This window comes from Tetrao urogallus (genome assembly GCF_951394365.1).
Source record: "Tetrao urogallus genome assembly, chromosome: 2".
NCBI lineage: Eukaryota > Metazoa > Chordata > Aves > Galliformes > Phasianidae > Tetrao > Tetrao urogallus.
Genome location: NC_136814.1, coordinates 27,063,664 through 27,088,573, shown reverse-complemented (window position 1 = coordinate 27,088,573; position 24,910 = coordinate 27,063,664). Strand labels below are relative to the sequence as shown.

The window sequence follows — 24,910 nt, the reverse complement described above, 5'->3', positions numbered from 1 at the left end:
TGTGCTACAGCTCAGCAAAAGTGCTGCTATAAACACTGCTTTTGAAACTTCCTGTTGTTGGAATGTTGATTCTGATTTCTCAACCTGAATGTTTCATTAAAGCTATTTTTTTCTTATTTAACTTCTGTTCTTCATAAAGCGCAGTGGTAGAAGAGACAGAAAAAAGGGAAAAAAAAAAACAACCACGTGGCTTGTGGTGTCTGTAAATTTCCTAGCTGCAGAACGATACAGTTTGATGCCTCCAGACTTTAGCTGCTTTTCATTAAGAAGCTCCCACTGGCAAAGGTCTGTGCTGTGTCTTATTGTGTAAACCAATCTTATTCCTGGGGTGCGCTTTGCCACCTGTGCTGAGTCACCTTGGGCTCTGGCAGCTCTTCAGCTGCCTGTCCCCAGGCCTTTGTTGGGAGCTGCTGCTAGTTCTGCTCTGACCAACGGGGAATGACAACTGTTTGCCTCCCCAATGCTTTTTAACAATAATTCTTGTTTTGTTCTGTAGTGTTTTGAACAACTGGCAAGATGAATCACTTCTAACTTCATTTGCACATGTCGTTGAGTGTCCCTCCCTCCTCCTAAAGCACACCCTTCCATCCCCCAAAACTGGCCTGATTTCTGAGGCCACATTGATAACAGCTCTTGGTGGCGTGAAGCTGCTCTCAGGTGTCTTTGCTTAAATCATACTGTTATCTCAGCAAAGCGTTGTTGCACTGTACACGCTGGTGCTATCATCTTATTTGAGGACCAGCATAAGGATTGTCTCCCCTGGGGGTTTGCTGCTGCAGTTCTAATAAATCCTTCTAAGGACACAGAGGGCTGCCAGAGTCATGGGATGAGAGCAGAGGGCCTGGAAAAAGGCAGTTAAGACAGCTGAGCAAAACTTCTAACTGGAAATTACAGATAGGAAGTAATTTTCCAATTTTCATTTCTAGTGGTTCTCACTATTAAGCTCATACTTACCATAGAATCGGCTGCACGTAATATGGTTCTCCACAAACAACACCATTTCCACAGCAATCTGTTAGAAGCAGCTGATGGGGCAGAGCAGCACGGCAGTTGCAGGGGAGCCCTGACGTAGGTGAGCACAGGTACGGGTTGCCCACGCCTGTGCCATGCCGCTCTCTGCTTGCCCGTGCCTGTGCACCAGTTGTTTGTGCTGTTCCAGCCAGGAAACTCCCTGCTTAACGCCCTCCCGGCCTGAATTCTGCCCTCGCCTTTGCAGTGGGGCACAAAGCAGGGTGTCTCCTGGCAAACGGCACCTTGGTAACTGCAGCGTGCAGCTGTGGCAGCAGCTGTTTCAACAGTTCTGTATTGCTGAACAGACCGGGGGCCAGGGAGGGTTTTTATCAAGGTCTGCGAGGCCTTTGTCTCAGCCCTGCTTCCCACAGCGCTCCCACAATGCCAGGTGGAGCAGTAACAGGTGACTGCTAGTTAAGCATTGCCAGTATCTTTTGTCTGATACATAATACAGAAATCTCTGGCCCATCCCAGAATTTATAATCTAATCAGCACATGATTAATTATTAAAGCTATTTTGGCACCTCTGTTGCAGACAGAAGTAATATTTCTACAAGCAGATCTGTTGTGCTGCAGTGCTCGCAGGAAGCCCTTGTCATTGTTACGTGAAATATTTCTCATACAGTCGATCACTTCGTAATGTAAGTGGCCAGGTATTATTTTAATGAGGAGCACTCAGTGTATCTGGTATCAAATGGCATAAACTCTACGTGGCAGTGGCACAGGATGGAGCATTGTCTTTCTGATCATTATTATTAGTGGAGGTAACAAAATACCAGCCTCAAAAAAAGAATAATTGCAAGAATAATGATTTTGAAAATGACCAGTAAGATGCATTTATTCTGCCCACCGACAAAATACAAACACGGGATCTGTAATGTTTTACATTCCTCAGTATTTGTATTCCAGGATCCCTAATACATTGCAGACTTTGAGATAATCCTCATATCCTTGAGTGCCCGGAGTCAGTTCATTCCATTATTATAAAAATATAACTGACTTGACCTTTTTGTAAAGCAGGGGATGCCAGTTTGCATGTAATAAAATAAATAACTAGATCATAAAATCAGGCTGATACTGTGTGCCCTGTTCTAAAATGCAAATGCTATGGTCTCCACTAAGTGCTACGGTTTTGCAGCAGTGTTTAAAACCTATTTATATTCTAAGCCACACGTCTGGAAGGCCCTTGTTTTCCTGTGTGTCTGGAAAAGGGCATTTTTGTTTATCACAATCCGGCACTGACTGAGATTCTGTGCCTCTAGAGAAGAGAAAACCCACGAGAATACTTCTATTTATACCTTAGCTTTTGTTAGCCCTGATTTGTCAGAAGCTGGTTCACAACTTTAGTGTAACTATTTTTATACGATGCTGCCCTGAGAAGCTTTTTATAAAAATTGCTTTGTAAGTGGAAACTATATTGTTCAACAGTATTTCCAGCAAGTAAAGCATTTTTCAATCAGTCGTGCCCAGAATAATAGGATGCATTTCACTTCTACAATAAGATGACTCGTTCACCAGAAATATTTGGAGGCCGAGGTGCAATAGCTGCAGTTCCCAGTGTTGCCACAGTTGCACTGCCTTTGTGCAGGATGACCTTGTGATCACCCCTCGCCCTCCTGCCCTGTCCTCTTGGGGAAGAGTAATGGCAGCAATGCAGGAATCGTCACGACTGTTGGCTCCTGAAGCCCTGACCTTGTTCCTGAGCCTCAGAAAACCTTCCTCGGATGGTTTTCAAGAAGTCACAGTCAGGTACGCCCTGCATATATGCCATCACTTCACTGAATTTAAGACATTGTAAGAATACACTGCCAAATCCTAAAAGGGACAGTGTGTTGTACGGCAAAACAACAGATCCGTTAGGCTTGCCTGTAACTCAAAACTCTTCATTCAGTGAATAAATCAACAGCAAAGGCTATAAAAAACTGCACTCTAACATAGGATCAACTATCTGGCTTGTAACGAAGCTTATGGTTTCCTAGGAGCATTCACAGCAGTGCACAAACCAATGCAGCCCAAGCATTACACCGATTTAGTGCAGCCTAACTACACAACCATACAGAGATGCCCAGCTCTGTTGAAGGCCTTGGAGAATTCCTGTCTTATTTATATCACTCTGCAACACCGCAACACTGGATTATGCTGTGAGTGTTACCCTTCTGTGTCACATTTGCTCAGCACTCCTTAAGGGGTGCACCACTGCCTGCCCTGCAGCCGAATGACAGACGTAACACAAAGATACCATCAGGAAAGGCTCACACGTCTCTAAAACTTAAAGAATTTGAAAATTGCAAAGAGCTTTTCCACTAACACAGTTATTCCTCTATCTATGCATGGAGTTTTGAGCTGGAACAAAAAGATAAAAAGTCCTTAAAATGGAACGACTACATTTTGCAATTAAAAAACAACAACAACAAATGAGCTTGAAACAAACAGCAGGGCTCCCCTTTTTAGATCTTCTGCTGTAGTGGTGCAGATTGAGCTCAGCAAAGCTGCATGTGTTGAAGTGAAAGGAGAAGTATGAGGAGAAGCAGACTGTGCCTCAGACTTGTAGGGTCTGGATCCACGACCGTGTTACTGTGCTTAATCTGTGTGCTGGTAACTGAGCATTTCTGCAGTCTTGTCAGGAAGACGAGATTGAATGTTACGCTGAGCCAAAGAAAAAGACAGCAAGCCAATCCCTGGCAGAGCTGCTGGCCCCTTCCTCTCTTCCTGCCCTCCCAAATGTACACTGACACCAGCTGATGTGGCCTGTGCCCTCTCCCGACCATGTCATGGGGAATGGCTGTGCCACCCCTCACTGTACCGCACTTCCCATTAGCTGTGTGCAGAACGGCTGCGATCAGCCACTGCTTCGAAGTCACAGGAGGTGTGAGCTAACACATTTTAACTGGCATTCATTGTAGGTTGACAGTGCACTCTTAATTCCAGTGATTCAGCCTGCAGTTTCAAAGCAGGCCTAAAAGCCAAGCCACATTTTTGCTGTTGCTGAAAGTCTCTGTCTCCGCTCATGTTTTTATCCTTGCCTACATCAGACGTAGCCTCGGTGCAGCCAGGCAGTGAGGCAGGCCATTCCCCCCTACTTTGTTGTGAACTGGGCCAGCCAGCGCTGACAGGGAAGCATTAGTTTGCACCCAGCCCCACAAGCCGCCACACTACCACATTACAGCCAATGCAAAGGAGAAAGAGGTGAGAAACACTCTCAGCAGCCGCCTGATCTTGGATCAGCTCACGCCAACTGTGAAACCTCACCCTCGGTCAACACAAAGCAATTCATTAACTCAGTTGTGTATCCAAGTCCCAGAGCTCCAGCTCCCCGTCTAAGCAGGGAAAGCTTTCTGGCCCACTCCCTGCTGTACCCTGTGGGCTCAGACTGAGCAGTGAGGAACGACCCTTCTGTATCATTTCCAGACTCTGTTCTGGGAAGCTGTGGGAAGGAGCAATTTCTGCCTTTCTTGCATTTATATTGCATTGTACTTGCATGGCCATTGCACAGAGAAAATTTCTCCCTCACTTACTCAAGCTGAGCAGTGGCAGCAGGCCATCCAGTCCTTCACATGCCTTCAGACCTTTGAGGTGACTGAACGGCACCCACTGGAGGCTATCAGTTGGGAAATATCAAAACCAAAGCACGCCACACAGTGCTCCACATCAGCTGTCAGGAATTTTTACCCACTTCCTGACAGATTTCCTGATGGTTCATTAACAGTGATTAATCAGCCTGACCGTTAACCCCCTGCATTCCTGAGAGATTAATCTTGATGCAAGGCCTCCTGCATATATTTTCTTTCCTTTCTGTTACATCCTACATTTACTTACTCGCTGTTGCTAAAAAGATCAGAGACAAGCATTACAGATGCATGAATTCCTCTGGAAATTTATCTGGTCTGTGGTGAGTGTTGGATATAAAACATCCAACGTTCACAACTCTGCGGTTTTTAATTTATTTGTCATCTAAAAAGCAGAGCTGAAAGTATCTAGAGATCTAGTAGTATCAGACAGTCCTGCTCAGCATGTTCAGAGGCCTTGTACAGCATCTGTTCTGAAGGTCAGCTCAATGGCTTGCATTTCTCATGACAGAAAATGAACTGAAGTTAAGATCAAGATTTTAGGGACACCCGCCTGGACACACCTGTGGGCTGAACTCTAAGGTCTGGATCTTGTATGGGCTGCAATGGGAGTCTCATGATCCTTAGAAAATGAGTCACGGTTTGGGAACCCCAAAACTGAGGTGTATAGAATTACTAAGCAGACCTGCTCAAGTTGCCCAAAGCTCTGCTAGGTGCTCAGACAGGATCGGAACAGAGCAGCTCCTGCCTCACAGAGAAGTACTGCAAGGTATCCCAGCACATCACTTAGCACTGGGAAGAAAATTATTCTGTGTCACACGCTACCTCCAGAAAGCCAACAAAGTATTCGCCCGCAGGGAGCACTCTGTTTTCTGAATGATCAAAACAATTCAGTGTGATGATGCTCATATAAACTCCTTTCAGCTCCGGATAGCATTAATGGGAGGTGACAAATTCCATTGCAACCAAATGGAGTAAGCACACCGAGGCAGGAACCCACGCACTCTCATGACAACAACAGCTCTGTGTTGCAGACCCTGTGAGATTCCCATCAACCAAACAACTCACCACTACTATCATTCCAGCACCTGAGTGATACAGATATTTTGGTAAGGAATGTTTTCAATTTAGAATACGTTTCGGTGTAAATTTTCATTTTAAACTTCCATTAGCTTTTTGCCTTGGTACCTGGTTCTTCCTTGTTCTCACAGTTGAGCAACGATCTGTGACCTCCTTTCATTTGAACTAAAAGTTTATACCTAACAGAGAAACTCAAAAACAGCAGAGGAAATACTCCAGAAGTGTGTTTTTTTTCTTTTTCTCGAGTACATATAGGAAACTTATGACATATAAAACACACTATTGGAAAACTCTTATTACACTTCAGCTCAATCCAAATCTCTCCAGCGGCACTGTTGCAGAGAACAGCTTATATACCAAGATGTGTCAACACCAGGGATGCACGCAGACATTGCTGCTAACGGAGACAAACCATTACTTTCAGCTGAACATGCTACAGGAGCTGCAGATACTTTTCCCAGAGTTTGAGCTTGGATGGAATCAAAAAGTTGTGGTAGAAGCTCAGCACTAAATATAGCAGCTTCTCAGGATGAAGGTTGACTTGTACTCCTCAGACTGGTTTATCAAGCCCCAACAACACACAGCTACTCTCCTACCCTAATCACAAGCTCCACGTTTATCACTTCCTTGAGAAGTACTTCACTCCCTTCGTTATTCATGTCACACTCGGGCCAACTTGCAATTTGTCCCTAACAAAGCACAAACTTGGGTGTTAATTCACAAATTTAATGTAATGAACAAATGAAATTAGAGCCCGAGCCCTGCCCAGAATACATTCTGATAGTACGCTGCAAATACTGGCAGTGGGTTTCCCCACTGAGCTCCCCAGCCAGGAGAGAATTGGCCAAATTGTGTGCAGCTGTGTTACCCAGTGTCACGTCAGGGGCTGACCTAGCTCCAGGACCCCACCATCTAGCAGCCAGGTCAGAGGGGGAAACCTTGCAGGGCAATTTCACTAGCCACATGAGCTTTTTCTTCTCTCAAACTGTGAGAAATGCCAAAATACTCTTAGTGATCCCATGTAATCTGATGAGATGTAGTCAGAATGACAAAACTGCCATCTCGCCTGGAATTGATCAAAAAAACATTCTTTTTTTGCACGAAAGCTCCATATGCTCGAATGCCTCTTTCAAAACCACAGTATCTAGCCTTTGTTGGCTGGCCACTGCTCCCGCCTACCTCTGAACTACATATCCTGGAAAAAAAACCAAACCCAAAACTTGAGGAGTTTTTTTGTCTGAGCTCACTCTAGCATTGTCCTCTTGCCAGCTCCCCGCATTTTTTTCTGACTGCGCTTGCCTCAGCTTTTTGAAGAGTGCTGTAGTTGCACCTCCTCTATGGAAGTTAGCAAGATGTGACCTACAAGCCAGAACTGCTTGCTCCAGAACTTTGTTCCCTTTACAGACCCACTCCACTGTCCTTCACATATGGGGCAAACGTATAGAGAAAAAGAGCTCCCTGCTCACTCACGGCCTTCAGCACTGTGTTCCCTGTAAAATGTTGTGGGTTTTTTTTTTTCCCCCAGGAAACACTAACTGCTTAATGAATTTGGCAATGGGATTGTAGGTACCAGTAATGTGGCACAAACTTCCAGAGACCTTCTTATCTTTTTCCCTGTATTTTGTATCTATTTATACTTTCAAACTAATAGAAATGATAAACCTTAAAGCCTCTTGGGCAGCTGGCAAACACTGTTGCCAGACCTTGAGAATATGCTTTTTTACAGCTGAGTTTGTTCTAGAAGAGCTTATTTTATATCTAGATGTCTACCTGCACACGTAGAAGTACAAAACAAAGCCCCGGAGAAAGTGACAAAAACATGCTCAACTGAAAACTGCTGATTAAACACACTGCCATAGATTATCGCCATCGCTCACCAAAGCTTTATGTTTTTAGCTCCCTTCCATTTGTCTGGTTGAAGCTATAAAAGAATTCTGTCCATGGGACGGGCTACAAAGGATTGATTCCTTTACTCCTGATAAGAAGTAAGCGCGGCATTTTCTGTGGTTAGAATGAGCAAAAGCAAGAAGCATGATTTCCCCATTACTCTCATTTCTCTGTTCTTGTTCTTTTGAAAACCTAATTATGCAATATCACCAATCCAACGCAAACCTTTCTGGTTTGTGTAGTGACCAAAATTACCAGAGAAAACTCTGTTGGGGAAATCAGGTCTTAGTTCAGTATCGCCATTACTGCAATTGGCATTTCTTGGTAATTAAGTAGAACCAAGTGGAGCAGGGTTTGCCTTCCCTTTCACCACACTCAGAACCGATTTGAACACATTGAGAAGACAAGGAGGTTATTTTCTACAACAGCCAGGGTGACACCTGGTTCTGCAGAGACCAGCTTTAGAGAAGAAAAGGAGACGTGACATTTGTAAGCTAACCATAAATGCAAAAGGTAAAAAATGACAAGTAGTTTAGCTAAGAATATGCAGCACTGTTACACAGTGGATCACATTTTCAACTTCCTACGGCACAGGCCAGAAAAAGATACTTGGGAAGGTGACACTCTGGATGTGCCAGAAGCGCCAGCTTCCAGTGGCTATTTTTAACTGTGGGAATTTAATTAGAAAGGATGGCTGCTCACAGTTGGTCTTCCTTCCTCTCAGTTCTTTACGCAAATCAGACATCCCAGTTAAGTGCCATTACAAGTAACTCTATCTTGTATGTTGGTGTTGGTGGCATAAAATCTCAACTCAAGGGTGAGCTATGTGTCTAGGACCAAATTTTCCTGAGGACATCCTCTTGGTGGAGAGGCTGTGTTGGTTTCACCGTAAAGACAAGAGGAATGGTGCAAATCAAGAAAAGGGATGTGGCACATTCTGCTGCAATGATTCTGATTTGTGTTGCAAGCCATAGTTAGCCCAAGAGAAGAAATAAAAGAGTCATTTCCTAATTTATTCTCAACCTGTATAAATTATACCATCGTTTCAATTTACAAAAGCAGCCAAGAAGTGAGATGGCAAAAAAAAAAAATATTCAGAAGATATTCTGAAAATATTCAGAAATATCAAGATATTTCTGAACTCAGCTTCCCCAAACCTCATCAGCATGTAATCTCAGGCCCAAAGGTCTATGCTGTACGTTTCTTGCATTCTGGCTCCATAATAAAACACTTGGCTTGATGCATAACAGCTGTCAGTATCTCTCCCTCTTTCTGTCCAGACTTGGGTTAACCTCCCAACTAGAGTATTTCTCAGTATGACAATAGTGCAGCCTCAGCACCTGTCATCGTAGCACATTGCTACAATCCTCTTGCAGCCCCTTCAAGAAGCATCCAATGCAAAGCAACTATCGCATACTTTCTCATTCATGTGGATGTCTATGATGATAACCCAGTTCTAAAAGAGCATCAGTTGACACCCTGACAACATTCTGTCTCCAGTACTAATTTCCTTTAAAGAGAAGCACAGACGGTTTTATCAAGGGAAGCAGGTTTGCCTGCCACAGACAAACAGTCCCTGTCTGCTTTTGTTCCTCATCTGCAAAACAGAGGACAGAATTGTACTTGGCCTGATGCTGCATGTACAGAAGTAGTAAGCAATGTAAAGTGTTTAGCAACTTTATGTATATGTAGACACGTATACTGAACAAATCAGTAGGATGCAATGGTACAAAATGTGATGACATTATACTGATGGTGTGTTCCTTGGCTGCAAAACCAAATAATTTTTAGTGTCACTACAGTAACTGAGACAGAAATTCAGTTTTATATGAAGTTTTTGCTGCCTGGCACTCTGCAATCTTAGAAAACTTAATATTGGTTTTAATCTTCTCTTCTAGTCTACATTTTCATTAAGTAATCCCCTTGTAATTCAAAGCAATTTTGTGGCAAATGCTAATACTGCTTTGGGCCCACTTCTCCCTGTCAGCTGTATCTCTGTTAAATTATGCATTTCCATCTGGAAAGAAACTGCACAGGACTGTAGGCTCTCATCCACTTAGAGTCAGGAATGGAGAGGGATTTAATTAGATGCTCCGTGGTTGAGAAAAGGACTAGAGCAAAGCCTGGGTGGTCTGTGGAATCTTCCACTGGAAAACAAGGCTGCAAATTGTTAAGGTACAAGCCTGCTTCTGTTTGCTCGTTATGTTTACAATGTTTGTACTTACCGATTAACATAAACAGTTACTAAGCAGATAAACAGTGTTTCCTCCCATGACAATGTTGTGTAGAAGTTCAGAGAGTAGCAATACATGCCTGTGCTTCATTTTTGGCCACGTAACCCCAACCCTCTACCTAACTTGAAGCAGAACAATTTTAGCCAGCGCTTCAAATCTGACATTGGTAACATTTTCATCTCTATTCTTCCTATCTGTAAAGTGAAGATAATAGAGCCTTCTTTTCTCAAAAGGGAAAGAGGGAGCATCCAACTTGCAAAAGCAATAGCTCTCCACCTCTCATTTGGCAGCCAATGCAAATGGAGGCATCAGTGCAATCTCTCTTGTCCCCCATTGCCTACACACACACACACCACTGACCAAGTCTGCAAAAACTGAAGTGTGTTGAGAAGGCCTGAATCAGGAGCAGAAAATTGTGATGAGCCAAGCAACTCCCATCTACACTTAACTGTGAGTCAACTCAAATGTAGTGATTTCAGTCATGTGCCCTTTCACAGTTCAGCTGAACTTTACAACATAATAGATGCAGCTTTAAATAGATTTACAGTGCAGATTGCTGATTGGAGTGTCTGGCAAATTAATTTATTCTTCATGGTTTTTCTGGTTCAAAATTCAATGGATTCCATATTTGTAAAAGAGAGAATGCAGAAAGTGGGCTATGACTGAAACTAAACTTATTTATTAACCTATTTTGGTTGCACGTTAGAGAAAGGAAGCTATTGTGCTGTTGGTTTGCGGGATGCTAATGGGCACTCTGGGTATAATTACTCTGTGTTGGTGTGTGAATAAACCCCACTGATATATGAGTTGTCTGCCCAATAGTAACTTTTTCACTTTCCTTGAAAGAGAAGATAGAGAGGGAAAAAAAAAAAAAAAAAAAAAAAAGGAAAGAGAAAAAGAAAAAGAAAGAAAAATACAAAGGAAATGGAGAATGCAGAGGAAAGGGGTGAAAAAGAAGAAAAAACTAGGCAAAGAGAAAAGAAAAAGGGATAAGAAAAAGAAGAAAAAAGAGAAAAAGAAGAAAGAAAAAAAAGGGAAAAGGAAAAACAGAGAAAAGGAAAAAAAAGAGTTAAAGAAAAAAGAAAAAGGAAAAAGAAGGAAAGAGCTTGCCCTTGGTAGCCATTTTACTCCTTTGTACTGTATCTTTGGATAGGAAGAGGTTAAACACCAACAACATTTTTCTCTTCTTAGCAAGTTACAGAACTGTGCATCAGACACATCGTCTGCCAAATGCTTCACTTACTACCAGCTGCATTTTTACTTTGTTGAGAGATAACTGAAATAAAATCACTGTTCTCTGTGCAAACGGCATGCTAAATAATGTATGGCTACAAGATTATTAAATAGCAAAGGCATTTGATAATATTAGAGTCAACCACAAGTCCCACTTCTGCTGATGCACAGAATTTTGAGTAATTAGTCATTGCACGGAGTGTTGTATTTATATCCCCTTGAGCCTCAGACGTTAGGCCACAAAGTCAGGAGACAAAGAATTGCTGTTATTAGGAGGACTGTTTTGGATTTATTTATATTCTAAGGCTTTACTTCAGTGTCCACTTCACTCCCTGGGCTCAGGCTTCCTCCAAACCAGAAGATACAGTTAAGTCAGAGAATTTTAGTGTAAACCATATTTTGACAGACAAGACCTCTCAACTTCAAGCAAAAGAACTTCAATGAGTTTGTAATGCCCCCAGAGCAGCACAACTGGCCTGAGGTTATATGACAAGCCTGGGAAAAGGCCTCCTAGATTCTGTCCTGATCTCAAACAGACTTCTCATGGTTTATATGCAACACATTAATAGAAGCTCCAATTTATGGATAGATAAATCGGGATACAAAGAGGACAAGTAACTCTTCCAAGGATTTACAGCAAGTCTTTGGCAGAGACCCGCAAATCTTACTCAGTCCTTTGTTTAAATCAGTAAACCACACTGCCTTCTTTAGACCGCAATTACTGCACAGGCCTGAATACTGTGACATATCTAAAATTATATAGCTATGCACTTGGACGAGGCTTTTTTAAAATAAAGATTGTATGACACCCTCAGAGCTGAACACAAAGCTGCTCAGTGAGCGCTCTGCTGCCTAAAGACAGCCTTCTAAATCCCCTCCCATCATAAAAGAGCTAGATTTAATATACTGTAAGAGAGAAACTTAATAGGATTTGAACATAAAACTTCTGACAAATTCATATGGTAGCAACGAGCCTTCCTTTTGGAGAACTGACATGAAAAAATAATAGTAACTTTTATGATTATGACAAATAGTGTGTATCATCCAACTCTGAGAACGCCGCGCAGACTACGCAGAATGAATTATACACTGTCAAATTTCAGGCATAACTGAGTCGATTAAATTTGAATTTTAGCATGTCTCAGAACTGTGCTGCTTCTTTATAAGCATGTCATCACAACCGGTGGTGACACGCTTATCGTATGGTGACACACAAGAAAGGCATACTTATTGTACGGTGACTTACATTTCCTCAGCTTTCTGCAGTAGGTTGTGCACTCTCTTTACCTGGAAGGCACAGCTAGACAGGGTAGATGCTAGTAGTACAAGAAATCTAATGATTGTGCCTAGAAAAACCTTGAAATTAAACCACTCAAGTTCTTAATGAGATTTAAAAGAGGTAGCAGGGACTTGTGATTACTGGGGCACCACAGAGATTCCAAATTTTCGTCTAAATATTGTGTGCTCAAGTGTCTCCATCTGCCTTTGCAGAGAACACATCCATCCCCAAGCCAGACATACAGATTCATTATCTTCTGATTCTAAGCTTGCAGATGCAGGACCTTTGTGCACACACCTGCCCGTGGAAACCTAAAGGTCAAGCAGAAGCTGAACATCTTATGCACATCAGCTACACTGTGTTTTTAAAATACTGGATGGGGTGGAAATTATGTTACCCAAACTGATGCAAGCGTGTATGGATGTTATTCAGCATCTTGATTCAAACTGGGGTCTGGAGCAAACCACAGGTTACAAAAAGTAGCCCTGGAGTGCTCCCCTCCCCAGAGTGACCTCAGGGCTGCAGCCTGGAAATCGGGATTTGTGGTAGGGCAGCTCTTACTTGCACAGAGAGTGCTCCATTTTCCACTAAAGCCTCACACAGGAGAGATTCAGCCTGCCCAGAGAATTGCCCTAGGCCTCTGGGCTGCCTTGCCTGTGGAGGAGACCTGGCATGGCCAACCCTCCCAAGGCACCAGAGCCCAGGGCTCCAACGTAACCCAAATGACCCTCTCAAGCTCAGACTCCAAAGCCTGGGGTTCCTAGGAGTCCTGATGGCCTCCACCATGCCCACTTGCAGATGCCAGGCCTCTGCTCCTCCAGTGAGTGGTGGCAGCAACCACTGAGGCTCGGCTCTGTCCCTGGCTGCTGCTTGATGCTGTCGGCTCGGTGAGATCCCATAATGCTTTTTGAAAATGGAACTAATCTGACTGCTGGCCAAATTCCAGCTTTGGGTAATTACATTCTTCTGACAAATTTTTCTTGGCAGTTTCAACAGAATATAATTAGTAAATGTAAATAGATGTAAACAGTGCTGTAAATTACGCTTTGTGTGATTGTCAGAAGCTGAGGGGGATAGCAGGGGTGAAGGTGCAGAAAGAGCAGAGCACCGTTCTCCAGCATGCACGATGTGGCGGCCATCCCTGTCAGCAGGTGGGCATGCCTCTGCCACGACAGTGCGTGCGTGGCAGCAGCAGATGTCACAACCCGGGTTCACTGTGTGGCTCATCATACAGATCACCGGCTTTACCTCAAGTACCATTTTGACCTGACAGTGTTCGGTCATGTCCCACAGCTGTGCTCACAAGCAGCTGCTGTGCTCCACCTCAGCTGCGCTTCTGCTCCAGCAGCAGGCGAATGGCTTCCAAAGACACACACACGCAACTGCAGAACACGTGTACATCAAAGTATCGATTGCTATGAAATGCTTATCAAATGTGTCAGTGGCTTGTGCAACCTTCTGCCACTGAGGAACTGTCATATGAATGGAATTACATAACTAACTCTCAAACCTATTTCAATGCACCTAATTTCAGGTAAAGTAGAAATAGCTTCTACCAAAAATAAAGGCATATTTTTAACTACATGTAGCTAAGTAGCTATAACAGCAGCTATATAGAGTAATGAAAAGAGATTACAACGTGTATTTTAGTTTTCTTCTGTTATCTATATATTATTACGTATTGTGTATCAAATGTCAAAATAGCTAGCAGAAGCCAGCAAAGTGAAGGGAAAGTTTATTTTTTTAACAAAACCTTATTGCATTATTTAGCTATAATAGGAGAAACAGATGTTACAGCTTTACAATACTGTGTCTTGCAAAACTTCCTTCTAAATGACTATTCGTGCTCTACATGTTTTGGACTGTGCATGGAGAGCTCTGCTAACAGTTATGGGAAGCATCGCATACATTAGTAAAACCCACATTAAGATAATTAGTGCTAAAAAGAATCAACAAGCTTTTTTTTTTTCTTTTTCTTTATAGTATTGATTTAGTGTGGGTGAGAAATGCCAGATTTTCAGTCTTGAAGATTCATGTTCCACCACAGAGCAGGAGATGGAGCCAGCTTTTCTCAGTGTTCTGCCAATAAACTCTCTGATTAACCATCTCACGAGCTAGGCAGGAGATTCAGGCTTTACCGTCTTTGACCCTTAGTCTCTCTAACACACCTAGAGAATAGGGGACACACTGCCTGGGACAAGGAACTCTAATCTTATATCTCTGTGGCTGTACCTACCCTAACATTTTCTCAGCAGCAATTTTCAATATTGTTGACAGTGAAAATGATCAGGAGGCAGTACTGAAGCTGCACTGTTGCAGAGGTGACTCGGGCAGAGATCTATGGGGAAACTTTTTACAGCAGAGGAGGGCTTTGTGCCTCATTTTGTAACTTATGTATATCCTCTAAACTGCAAACTCCATTCTAATACATAAGGGCTCTGTAACCTTTAAAAATCCAATGAAGGGTATCACTGAAATCTTTGTCTGATGGCAACTTTACCTTCTGCAGATCCAAGCAATGCCAATACACAGACGTTATCAAATGTGATTGGATTACAGCAGCTTAAAAAAATTACAGCCCAGTCCCTCAAAACTTTGCTTACTGCTAAATTGTAGGCTTAGAGCATGTGCATGAACAGCTCTGACTACACTGTGGATGGGCATTTCTTGCTAAACCACCACAACTTGAGTTTATTCTCTTGGGAAAGGAGCCACTGTAGCTATGCATATGAGAAGAGTAACATGTCTTATTAGAACTTTCAGTATTTCTTTTAGTTGCAGAGGTAGGCAGGTTAGTTGAGGATGATATTATTTTGTTTGAGGTTTAGAAGGGTTGCTTTAAAACCACTTGCTTTCAGGCAAAGTGATAATCAGTCTAAGCAGTATAAGACTGTTATAGTGGAAGGCCAACACATCTTTTTTTCATTCAATCTGCAAGAATAAACTGAGCACAGCTGTTTTACTGAAAACAACCCACTGGTATTTAAGCAGATTAACAAAATTAACTGTGAAAATCCTCTGCTATAGGAAAGCCAATAACCTGTTGGCCACAAGGAGGCAGGGCAAGGATTCAGTAAACTCAAGTAATTGCTTTTATGTAAAAGAAAGAAAAAAGAAAAAAGAAAAAAAAAAAAGAGTGTTAAATTAGTTCAGTCATGAAACTCTGAACTGCTAGGGAAGATAAAAAGCACTTTCCAGTCAGTGTGTGGTTTCAGGATTGCTGTTTTAGACCAACAGCAGCAAATATCTTAAGATATTAAACAATAGCTTATGTGGCAGCAATTTTCTGCTTCTTTTGAAGGAGCACATCACACATGTTTTTTCTTCATCACTTCTGTGTGATGTGCACTAGAAAAGAAGGCTCACATGCTGAGCTTTGATAGCAAGGGTGGATTTACCAAAAGAGAGCAAGAAGCCATACAGTCAAGTTCTCAACATTTTGTTCCAAAGCTAATAAATCCTGCTTCTTAGCAAGCATCGAGGCAGGCCTGGGAGCTCTATCTTTCATTCCAGCACTTCTAATTCTGGACTAAAAGTAGGCAGGTAGGCGTCTGTGTACCTTATCAGGTACCTTACACACAGTACAGTACAGGGACATTTCCTCTATTTAGAACTGTAGGGCATTCCAAAATGAACACTAACTCAAGTTCAAACTTCTAAATGACAAAAGGGGCAAAAGGCGACACAGCATTCATGTATCGAAAAGAATTAAATTTAACAGTGAAACAAAACCTTCCGCAGTATTAACATATAACACTCCAGATCTATCAGCGATGTTCAGTTTCATATGTGACTGTACTGCAAGCTCTGCCACTGTGTGCTACTGAGCTAGGTAATTTCAGCCCCTGTGCCTCTGTTCTCTCATCTTTTAAACAGTTGCTTTTCTTCTTTGTGAAGCAGTATGAGGTCCACGGATAAAAAACATGCTAAGAGAACTAGTTATTATTAATGCAATTCAGATATGGAATGCACCAGATGGTAAAATCTCCAGGATTTTAATGAACTATTGTAACAGAACATATGTAATATGACGTTATTGTAAGAGGCATTTAAATGTATAGTTAGTACATACAACGTGACCTGCTCTGCTCTCTGTAACTCCACTGGAATTATTTTGGATTTATGTCAGATAATACTAGGAACACAAAATAGCCCCATATGTGCAATGTGGTAAGGTTTTCATAGCAATGCAATCTTAACTATTGCCTTTCCTGTTTTTAGTTTTTGCCTAATGGCAAAGAATAAGCTATTATTCATTAGCTAGCATCATAAAACAGTTAATTGTGAAGCAGCAAGAACTTTTCCTTCTTATTAACTATATTCTGTAAAGATTATGTCTTTGATACACCTTATGCTACATTTGGACAGCAACTCATGCTTGTGTCAAAAGAGCCAAACATTCAGTTTCAGGTTGTTAGGGCAGTAATATCTCCTTTTTCCCGCAGCACTGGAGTTCTGGACGTTATGGATAACACACGTAGGGAAGTGTGAACTGCAGCTCAAGCCACTGGCATGGCACATTATAGTCAGAGGCAGGTACTGACTTCAGTACAGGGAAACATGGAGATACTCTCATGCATAATAATTCTAGCATATCTACAATACAGACTATAAAACTGAAGTGAACTGACATTTAATATACGAGAGTCTGGAAGCAAGCTATCAATTTCACATCATAAATTAACCTTTGTACTCGTGCCCGAAGATTTGGCTGATTACTCATTGCCATCCCTTAGTGCTTAAGCAGTCTTTTCCAAAGCAAGACAGTTAAACCACAAAAACGTACCGTAGTGTCCACAGCCCTGACCTTCTCAGCAGGAACGTGCTTTGGAATGGGTTCTTCTACTGATATCATCATGCAGCCTTCTGCTCCAAGAGTAACAATTACGAGCTTACACCCTCTTTCTAACAGCATGCGTCCCACCTTTTCAGCATCTTCAAGGTTGCCAACTGGGATGCCCGTTAAAATTTCCGCCTGGAAAATAACCCACGCAAATGAAAATCATAATCTGATAGCATTCAGTTTTGGACAGCAGTTGCTTTTGAAAACAGTACTTAATATCATTTTAGAAATGTGTCTTATGAGATGATCATGAAACCACTTCCTACGCTGATATTCAGCTATGTCATGCTCCTTGTTTGAAATCAGCATGTACTTCAGGCACAGAAGATTAGTAGAGAGCAGCCTAGGCAGAGACACAGGAAGCATGGGTTCTGTTCCAGCTTCTACAATTTGCCTCCCATGCAACCTTTACCAAAATCACATTTCTCCTGCATGCCCTGGTTTCTTCATTCTGAAACGGACACAATGACACAGTCTTGGTAAAAGCATTTTGCTGTCTAATGTGAAAATGCTACACGGCAGCTCAGTCACTACTCTTGGGGGATATTTATCACTATACAAGAAACCTTTTACAGTTCTCAGGGTTCAGCTAGTGAGAAATTTCTTCAAGGAAAAAAAACCAAAAACACAAAAGTGCTCAACTGGTAAACTTGACCACTGCGTTTACTTTAATGTGTATTTTTAGATAAGAATACCTAAAAGTCATCTGAAGCTCACTTTGGGCAAAGGCCCATCACAAGATGATTATATATTTGAGTTATGGACATGTCCATAGTCCTCTGCCAGGGAGAGACTCTTTTGTGTTGGCTCTGTACAAACAGAGATAAACTTCTCTTCTAACAGATGGTGACCCTAAGTCAACTTCTCCCGGTTGGCTCTTAAAATTAATCTCTTCTAGTTCCATGCACCTAAAAGCAAAATTCCCCAAAAATCTGCAGTGAAGACTTCAGAACTAAACATCCTTTTCTTCACTTCATACATTTTCCTGATGGCATCTCATTTGCCATGTACTTTTTTTGGCAAATGATCCGTGACAAGAGTTGGACAGGAAGAAAAGGAAAATACAGTATGTTTTAACTGAAACAGTCTAGCAAGCAGTATTCCTCCTGCCTACTAGAGTATGACTTATTTGTAGATAAACTGGCACACTGTATACTGTTGTCTTTACTATATATTGTCTCGCTTGTCTGAGAAGAGGGAAGTCGTACTTTATCTTGAACTACAAGACTGCTGCTTCCTGAATAACGCAGTCTGAAGCAGTTTCAAATAACCATCTATTAACTGGACATAACTTTCATGGTCTTGGGGCTTGTTTTCAGTAGAAAACTTACTTTGGAACCTTTTCACCAGCTATGAATCCTAACTTCTACCACATGGACAACTCAGCTTCCTGGGAAACAGCTGCTGAAATATTTCAAACTACCTTTCTCTGCATTACAGAAACTTGAAATCAGCACGCATATTTCTTGCCGAAACAGAATATACAACACAGTGGTTGAACAACTGCTCCAGAAGTACAGGCATGCTTGTCCTGCAGAGGGAGGCAGGGCAGACAGCTGGGGACAGGAACTACTACAGCCATCCCCAAGCAAGCCGCCCCCAGTTGTGACTCAGAGGCCTCACAGCTTGCCACTGTCATTTCCTGTGTTTCAGCCTGACCCAGAACAGAGAAGTCACCCTTAGGCTCCGAAGGGCCAGTATATGCCAACGCACTGCCTTAGGGTTTGTATTATCATGAACAGAGTACCTACTGGTTTTAATTTTGGAACTGACAGGATCTAGTCCTGCAGTCCCTACTGAGACAAACGCACAGATGTTTTCAGGAGCTGTTAACTTGATAACTACAAGGCAGGAGTCAGTGTGGCAAGACTCGGTGGGTATAACATGTATACACAATTTAAAACTTTTTTTTTTTTAAGCCACATTGATCCCAGACAAAAATAAAGTAAGGTTTAGATTATAAGGTAGCAAATAATTCTACTCAGTTTTTCTTTGGCAAGTCACCACACTGATGAAAATTTTCTTGCAGCAGAAACTATTTAGACAAATTAGATGTATTTAAGTTTTTTAAAGGGTATAAAAGTATTTTCAAATACGAGAATTTGTTTCAAAAATACCCAACCAAGTATTTTGAATACATTGTCATGCAAGGTTTGCAAGGAATCAGTACACCAATAATGGCTTTGGAGTGACTAGGGACATATAATAAATAGTATTAAAATACATATAGTCTATTCTGATAACCAAGAGACTGAATTGTCTGTGTCTCTTACTGAACTTGGAGATCTCAGGAGCAGGAACTGTGTGTTCCCATATTCATAATACTTAACACAAGAACAAAAATGGATTACCAAAATGCACACACTACTCCTTGAATTAAACTGACTAAAGGAATTTATAACGTACTTCAATGATGTGCAGTAATTCCAAACGTTCAACATGTTGTAAAGTCTCAAGGAAGAAAATGGATGTGGTTATGGAAAAGAAACAGTGTAACTTTGGCTTGTTTACCTGGAGTTTACACTTCTTTAAGCTTATGAGAAAGATAAATATTTAAATATAATATTCTTCCTAGTGAGACATATATTGTGTAACGTACCCCTTTTTGTGATAGCTGTGCCCCAAGCCAACAGGATTTTTTTGTATGGGTTGTGAAAAGTTATTTGGGGACTGATAATGTGACAGGTTTTGCAGAAACCTTTCTTCTTGCCTTCATACTGCTTACACCAATAAACACATTTATTTTGAACCAAAGTCTGTATAAAAGTAGATCTTCAGTTGCTTGCAACCATTATCATCTAACTCATCTATAGCAGGATTGTAAAACTAAAACACTCTGGAACAAGCTGGAAGAACCATAAAAGCAGCAGAAGCCAGACAGATTTTGTGCCAATAATTAGAGATTGCTGTAAATGTCAACTGATGTTAAATACTATGGTTAGATTTTAAGTTCCTCCCTTCAGTAGAATCTTATTTAAAAAAAAAAGAAGAAAAAAAAAAAAGGCAAAACAAAACAAACTACAGTGCAACTGAAGGAAAAAACTAATATTTAGGTAAAGGAAAAAATTAAATAACAATACTAAATGTCCACTTCACAGTGGACATTTGCCATAGTACTGTACAGAAGAGCAGCAAATAAATAAATTTATTTTCCTGTGCTGGTCTCATGAAGCTCCTCACTTAGATGGCCTAACTAAAGCTAGAGGACATTCCACAAACCTGCTGTCAGGAAGAAAAAAAAAGACATATAATTAAACTACAGAGAATTTTCTATATTTTGTTTACAAAAGTAGAAGAAAAATTTATCTGAAGCTTTTAACTGATACAAAGGTTCTTGGCAATACTCCTCATTATTCTCTGTTAATTATTCTTGTCTCTTTAGACTGTGGAGTCTAGTTGCAGTACGCTGACACAAATCAGCACTGATACAGAAAAAAATGGTCCTGCTTTGCTTTTCACTCCTGTCCACATGGCCCATTCTTTTGTGCAAGCACAGCTATTTGTGTGGCCAGGAAATAAGCTGGATTGAAAAGCAGATCTGTGCTAAAATTAAGCCCAAACTAAAATAAGATAAAGTGAAACAATTAACTCCTTTCAACATCAGTACTAGTTTGCACTGGCTAAAAGTGATAAAGAAACCATGATGTAGATCTTTGCCAAGCGTTTCTAGCAGTGGTGCATGCGGGGCACTCCATGGCTTACACAGCCTCTTTCAGGGAAAAGTGCTGGATCCTCTTGCCTGGCATTTGTGAGACCAAATCTTCAGGACAATCTAGTCTTGAGATCCCTGGCAGAAGTAAGACACTGACATACTACACAAGCCCAGTGGGAGGCCAGCAAAACAGGTAGGGACCAGAGCGTAGGACATACAAGCAGTGGCTGGGAGAAGCAGCTCTGTTCAGCCTCAAAAACCTAAGGCTAGGAAGAGATCTAATTGCTGGCTACAACGATTTAATGTGTGTATAATAGAGAAGAGAGAACCACTGTTCTTGGAGCTGCACAAGAATAGGGCTAGACTCAACTGGCACAAGCTGGAACATGGAAAATTCCAGCATTAGGAAAAACTTTTTCACTACCAGAGTGATGCAGCGCTTGAGCAGGTATCCGAAACAGGGCACAAGCTCCCCATCCTCAGAGATTCAAAACTCGAAAGGAGAAACCCTGAGTGATCTGACCGAAGCTAGCACTTCTTCACCAGGACTGAGATCTCCAGTTGTTCCTACTGAGTCTCCAGCTTGTTCCTACTCAACAAATGGAAACTGATTAGATGACAAAAAATGTGAACTCTTCAGTGAGAAGTCCATCTTTTGCTTTAGTATCCACGAAACACCTAGCACAAGGCAACAAATCTTTTGCCAGGAACAGAAATCATCATAATAAGCAAACTACTAGGCTTAAGGCTAACTTATCTAAAATTACATATGACAATTTAAAATACTTTTAATGTTAAGTATTTGTATACAGTAAGCCAGTTGGCTACAAACTTGGCTGTATCTTTGATTTCTAAGATTTCTTTGAGAATGACAGAAAAAGAACTTGATCTTGTTAATTCTAACACATGATGAGTCCCAAAGAAGTAGTGAGAGACATTTTTGGTATATATACAATTGCAAGATCAGGCCATAAGCCAAGCTAATTCCAGTTGTTTCAAATTATAAAACTTTTATATACATACATGAAGAAATACTTATGCTAGAATAATTAAAAACTGATTGAAATGAATTGGCTTGAAGCTATTCTCTCCTCTCCCAAAAGTAACATCTTTCATTTTAGACTAAATATGGGAAATTTCATAGTTTCCAGCAACAGATAAAATAGACAAAGTTGGAATTTAAATTAAAATATACTGTGAATTTCCAGCAACTTCTATGTAAGAAGAAATAGTAGCTCTCCTTTACTTACAACAGGAAAGGCAAATTCCTGAGACTATCTCTATTATTAACCAGTCTATATTAATAAGCAAGATCTCAGATGTCCTGCTCTAAGACTTCAGATACAGTTGTATAAGCTTGATATTCTCTGAATCTTGTAAAAGCCATTGCTGTCTACTGATTTTGGACATACTAACAAGAATTCCCATTATTAATATTTCCTTCAAAAATATTTCAACCTCAACTAATAGACAATAGCTCAAAGGAAGCAAAATGATAGTATCTATTATTTTGTAATATTTTTATACATCTTGCAGCTTTCTTTAAGAAAATTAGCAATGAATTTATATTTAGATGTACTTTTTCTACCATCAAAACCCTTAAGTATGCTGTCAGCATTTAATTAAACATTTGCTAGGCCCTTCTTACTTAGATCAGGAGTCTGATATCCATTTTACATTAGGAAGAAAGCAGTTCCCAGTGTTGCATTAAAAATAGCCTGACATGCTAAATCATTTGCTGCAACCATTTAGGAGTTTTCCTTCTCCTGAAGGGCTCTTCAGTATTCTCTGAGCAGAGAAGCAGCTGTTCTTCAAAATGTTTAGGACCAAATTCAAATTGCTGACATGCAATATATTTTGGTTCCTAACCTGCAGGGCTCTGTAATTGCACGCACACACTAAACAAGAAAAACAACACATGAACTCTATTGACATTGTGGTTGTGCCTAGGGCCATACTACAGTAAGGAAAAAAAAATGGAAAGAAAAAAAAAAAGGTAAGCATTCCAAAGAACTCTTCTTGTATAGGGTTGTTTCTTTTTCAACATTTATAGCAGACTGAGAAGAACAACCATTGGTTTTCACTTAGATGACATTGGATACATTTATTTTTCATTAGAAGAATTAAGGGAATGGAGAACTAGCACATTCCTGCACAAACCTCAGGGATTAGGCTGTGCTGCATCTGGGAATTAACAAACTAGTCTCAACAAGCTTGATCTTTCTGGGAAAAGATAAAACTGAACTACAGGCTAAGCAAAGAAAGAACTGATAACCTTGCAAGATTTGTTCTGAGTTTTTTTCTTCATGAACCACATAAAAAGAAAGCAATGTCAGACATTAAAAAAATATTATTGCAACAAGCAAGAGTGAAAAGAACAGCTTGTGAAGAGCCTTCTAGACAAACTAATGGTAGATAATTCACTGATAGTATAATTTTGTTTGCTTCCCTGTAGCACATAAATCCATAAGAACAAGCTGTGCTGTTATATCAGATACTGCATGTGATTTCATTAAATCCTAAAGCAGTTAATGAAGAATAGAGTACAAAGTGTGATGCATTTGATACTTACACATTTGGGACTCAAAACCCCAAGATTGTATAAAACTGTAGCTGACATTTTAAAATTTTTATTCTGTGACAAAGGTATCACAGATCAAAGCTGCTGACCAGTGTGGAAGTAAACAATAGAGATTTCTGACTCAGTAATAATTCAGCTAATCACAAGGACTATTCCCTTTTACTCATCTCTAGCAAAACAAACGCTCCACACCATCTGTGAAATGTCTTAGGCTCGATGGCTAGCTCTCTGCTCCACAGCTAGCACAGTTCTGTTACAAATATATTCACATGACATCCACAAAGTACAGGACTTAATAACATAAAGCTGTTTTTTGATGAAGAATAAAGATTAAAATGTTTAGGTAAAATTATATAATAAATACCTGTAAATTTAAATTCATAAGAAAGCCAAACCAAGTAACAATTAAAATCAGTGAAAATTTAATCCTGTCTTAGCATATGTGTCTGTGTTAAAAAGAATGTTTTAGAACCAGCTGACCTGCATAGCTCTAAAGAGTTCATCTTTAAACCTGAGACAGTTTGTTGAGAGCTATTAAAGGGCTTACTAATGATAAGGCAGAAATAAAATACTAGTTTTCAAGTAGTACTTAGAAATGCTGAATAACAAAAGATCTGCAAAAGAGGTAAGCCTGGAACATACATGGGGTTTTGGTTAGAAGAAAATTATTTGAGGCTCAGAAATACCAAAGAGGAGCGGCAACGGAGCTGGAACCAAACATCTCAAGAAAGCAGATCTAAGCAGCACATTCAATAAATGTGGCCACAGAGGATTCAAAACAAAACAACCACCAAACCTATAAAATAAGAATGGACACAGCGGGTTAGAGCAAAGATCCATCTCATTCGATTCCTTTTTTCTGGCTATGAGGACTACCTGATACTGAGGGAAAGAAGAAAAGAAAGCTGTGAAACCTTTCCCCAGTATGTATTCTGGACCATCAAAGTGGAAGGTAATTCCCAATTTAAGAAGTTAAAGGAAATGCAGATGGATGAACGGAGAAAACCATCATTATTTTTAAGATTAGCAGATTTAACTCATTGCTTTTAAATGGCATGTAGAGATGTGACCGGTAACCTTTATTTGGATATGTGAACATTTATTTCTATATTAAACTTCTCAAATGCATACATTACAGTGATCTGAAATCAAAGAAAGTAATGAAATAAACAGAAAACAGATGGCACATGAATATATAACAATTACTAAAAGAAAAAAAAGATCTTTCGATTTTGGGATATAAGAAAAACAAGTGCTTCATTGCTTCATTTTTCCTTTTTTCTCAGCAAAAAGAAAGGAAAAATGGCAATAATTCATCCTTGAACATCAACTCAATAACAAACCAGACATGGAGAGGATGAAGTAAAATATAATTGATTATTAAAAAGATGGTAACGTAATTCATTTCATTGCAAAATATGAGGAGGTTATTGCTAAAAGCAATTATTTATATGCAGTTCTGTGTTCTCAGAATATGCTGTAGGAGTCCCACAACTCAATCTGTTCTCCCATGATACGGCTGGCAGGAACTTTCATAGGTCTAC

General features: G+C 40.6%; 1 protein-coding gene across 1 annotated transcript in view; it reads right to left on the bottom strand.

Annotated features, from left to right (window-relative positions):
- Nucleotides 1-24,910, bottom strand: part of RBKS (ribokinase) — a gene marked incomplete at both ends in the record, with an annotated part of 65,167 nt that overhangs the window by 415 nt on the left and 39,842 nt on the right. Inside the window, one exon of the mRNA XM_079550823.1 lies at nucleotides 17,077-17,265. Within this exon, the coding sequence (XP_079406949.1) occupies nucleotides 17,077-17,265 (189 nt within the window). The remainder of the gene's footprint in view (nucleotides 1-17,076; nucleotides 17,266-24,910) is intronic.